The sequence below is a fragment of the Mastomys coucha genome, unplaced genomic scaffold, assembly GCF_008632895.1.
Source record: "Mastomys coucha isolate ucsf_1 unplaced genomic scaffold, UCSF_Mcou_1 pScaffold16, whole genome shotgun sequence".
In the NCBI taxonomy this organism is placed as follows: domain Eukaryota; kingdom Metazoa; phylum Chordata; class Mammalia; order Rodentia; family Muridae; genus Mastomys; species Mastomys coucha.
This window is the reverse complement of record NW_022196898.1, coordinates 61,118-64,264: the sequence shown is the minus strand read 5'-3', so window position 1 is coordinate 64,264 and position 3,147 is coordinate 61,118. Positions and strand designations below refer to the sequence as shown.

At 33.8% G+C, this 3,147-nt stretch overlaps 1 protein-coding gene across 1 annotated transcript in view; it reads left to right on the top strand.

The window, feature by feature from the left end:
• Positions 1-1,596: 1,596 nt before the first annotated feature.
• The window catches only part of LOC116094178 (rho GTPase-activating protein 20-like), an 18,419-nt gene continuing 16,868 nt past the window's right edge, over positions 1,597-3,147 (top strand). The window contains exons 1-2 of the mRNA XM_031376109.1: positions 1,597-1,600; positions 1,864-2,038. Coding sequence (XP_031231969.1) covers positions 1,597-1,600; positions 1,864-2,038 — 179 coding nt within the window. The remainder of the gene's footprint in view (positions 1,601-1,863; positions 2,039-3,147) is intronic.

Genomic DNA, 3,147 nt, shown 5'->3' with positions numbered 1-3,147 from the left:
CTGCCTGACTACTACAGAGGCCTCAGATTTCAGTAGTTTGTCTACCAACTGCAGTCACCAGTTTGGCGTTCAGGAGTAGGAAGGCAAAATAAAATTTCAGTCTATTGAACGTGCCTCCCTTCCAGGCTCCATGGAAAAGGTATTTTTATAACTAATTTGCTGCTAATGATAGACTAAACGTATCAGGAAGTGTTCTCTCCTGATTCCTTCAGATCATATGAGCTAACTCTCAACTCAGCAGTGGTTTCTTGAAAAGGTAGCCATTGGAGGAATATTCAGTACCAATATTCTATATAAAGAACATTATTAAGTGAGGTTAGGTATCCTTTGAGCCTATTGGAGAAGGGTTTCTGTAAATCTTCACAAAAAAAATCTAAGTTATGAATGAGGATTAACATTCAACCCAATTGTTTTAACCATCATGAAGACAAAGATTTTTAAAAAGAATTTGGTCTGGCTTTTTTGGTAGACCACAAATTGCTGGATTTCTTTGAATTGTTATAGTTTCCAACACTTATTGTGTTCTTTGGAATTTATTTCTGAGTTGTTGAGCATTAATTCATATTAGGAAGCACTTTACAGACATGTTCATGTAATTTTAATTTATCATGAAACTGAGTTGGTATTATTTTTATCATATCATTACATTATTGTTAGAAGTGTTTGAAGACAACTATTAGCTGCTGTATCTCTTTGACAGTTTGATTCACAGGGATCCTAAATGCTTTGTAAGCAAAAGATATGGTGCCTCTGTACATAATTTTTTGAAAGATGTAATTTGATTGTGGCAGAATTATTTTCCCTTAAAGAAAACATATATCATAAATATCCTATTTGCATGAGCCGGTCACAGTAAAGAAACTACCAGAAGATTAGCCACTCCGTTATTACAGGGAAGAATTTCATCATAAATAAGAGAGGAAACATGTTCAGAGGCAGCTGGAAGAGTTCAGAATAGAGAGAAAAAGGAAGCAGATTTGGTATGGCCAATGCTGGGTAGTAGAGAAGGAAGACTATCAGAATAAAAGGGGATAAACTGAGTAGGAGAAACTGTGCATTCCTAAAGCCGGAGGGGGTTTTACATTTAGCATGGCCGAGGAGATGGAGAGGTTTGTTGAGGTAAAGGAATTTAGGAGGAGACTTTAAATTGTACAAGTATTTTTACTTCCCAGAATCAATGTTGATATCCGTTTAGGAGCCACAGGCAAGATGCAAGGAAAATGAACCCTTTGTCTGGACAAGACCAACTTCATAAATATTTTTGGAATGCTAGAGGAGGGTTTGTTTGTTTGTTTGTTTGTTTGTTTGTTTTTCTGATTTGACAGTGAGCTAGTTTATTTTAACAGTTTGGATAGCTCAGTTGAACTTCAGGAACACAAAACAGAAGTCTTTGGCTTGAGTTGTTTAGATTAATTTAATTAAACCTCCAGAAGACAATATACACTAGCCGTTTATTTCTAAGTTTTCACTATTCAATACAGTTTGGGGAAGAAAAATCACATTAAAAAGAAATTTCTGAAGGAAAGAGACATATAGGCCAATATAGGAAAGGTCAGGGTGTTCACATGTATAAAAAGCAGTCTAAAATTTTTAACGATGGGTAATTTTTTTAATTTCTTAGTATAGTTCCTGTTGGCATACCATTTATATTGAGTTATAATAATCTTTTAATATCACATTTTTATTTGTGAATTTCATACATGTATACCATATATTAACTATAATCATTTTAAATGTGGCCATAATATTCCCCAGATCTTCTCTCTCAACATATTATTTACTGTTTTTTAATATCACGAACTCTTTAAAATTCAGTGTGAACATTGGTCTTATAACTTATCTCCTGAATACTTGTTCTATAAGGTGGAGACCTAGACCAGGAGTCCATTTTCTATGTGGAAACACTTGAGAAGGAAGACATGGGAGAATTACATCAAACCTTGCTGTGCCAAGGCCCTGTGGAATTCACAAGTGGCAGGAAAAGAAATAAAAGATATCTGTCCTTATTTAATGATGCTTTGGTTGTGTCTAGCAACCTGTGAGTATGTGCGACATGCATTCCTTACTATGAAAGGCTACACTTTACTTAGGCCTTTCTGTACAAAAAATAAAATATGTTGTTCTACTTCTTCTTCTTCTTCTTCTTCTTTTTTTAAAGAAAATTATTATAGATACAACCAATGGGATAAATTTGGCTTTCAACCCTGATCAGTCACATAAACTCCCAGCATAGAAAATGGTTTTTAGTGTCCAAGTGATGCAGGCTCAAAATAAGTGAATGTCCTGGCTGTCTATCAATCTGTCATCCTTCTTGTCATTTCTACACAACTCACCTTCAGTCCACACTTGGGGAAATAAATTTTTTACAAAAGATACCAATTGACTCATTTGAATTAAAAATGTATATATACCGATAGTGTGCCTTTACAGTGTAGTTGGTATAAGAGAAATTCACTTTGATTTTTGGGAGTAAAGGAAAATATAATGAATGTTTTTCTTGGAAGATCTTATATTTGTTCCACTTCTGCTGTATAGTGATAATAATTAAAACTATTTTGAGACTGCCATTCATAGTATAGAAAATCATTATTTGTCTTGTAGGAGGTTATTGTCAGTATTTCCATTTTCAAGGAAGATTGTTATCAGACTTATTGGAATTAGAAGTTTTAGGTTCATGCATTTCTTTAGAATTTTGTTTCATATATTACATATATATACAATTAGATGTCTTAAAGTGGAAAGAAAATATAAATACAAATGTTTCATATTATTGAGACATGTGTTTGCATGTGTGTGATTGTGCATGTGTATCCTTTAGTAAATATTACATTATATACTTGTATTTTAGCTGTTACATGTTACAACCCTTCCTCTGGAGATCTTTCTCTGTAGTATCATGTTTCAAAAATGTCACACATTTGAAGTTTAGAAAGACTTATATATAGTATTTTTGAATCAGGGTTTATACTCATGTCATATTGTCTCCTGAATCTGAGAGAGGCAGAGTTAGTATTTTCAGTTTTGGTCCAAAATATATATTAGCTTAAGAGTGTCCAATGCAGAGTTACAAGCATAAGTCTTGTCGCTGACACTTTACCCGTCCAGCGGAAATAAGGAGGCAAACACCAAGCCCTTCTCCATGCAGTT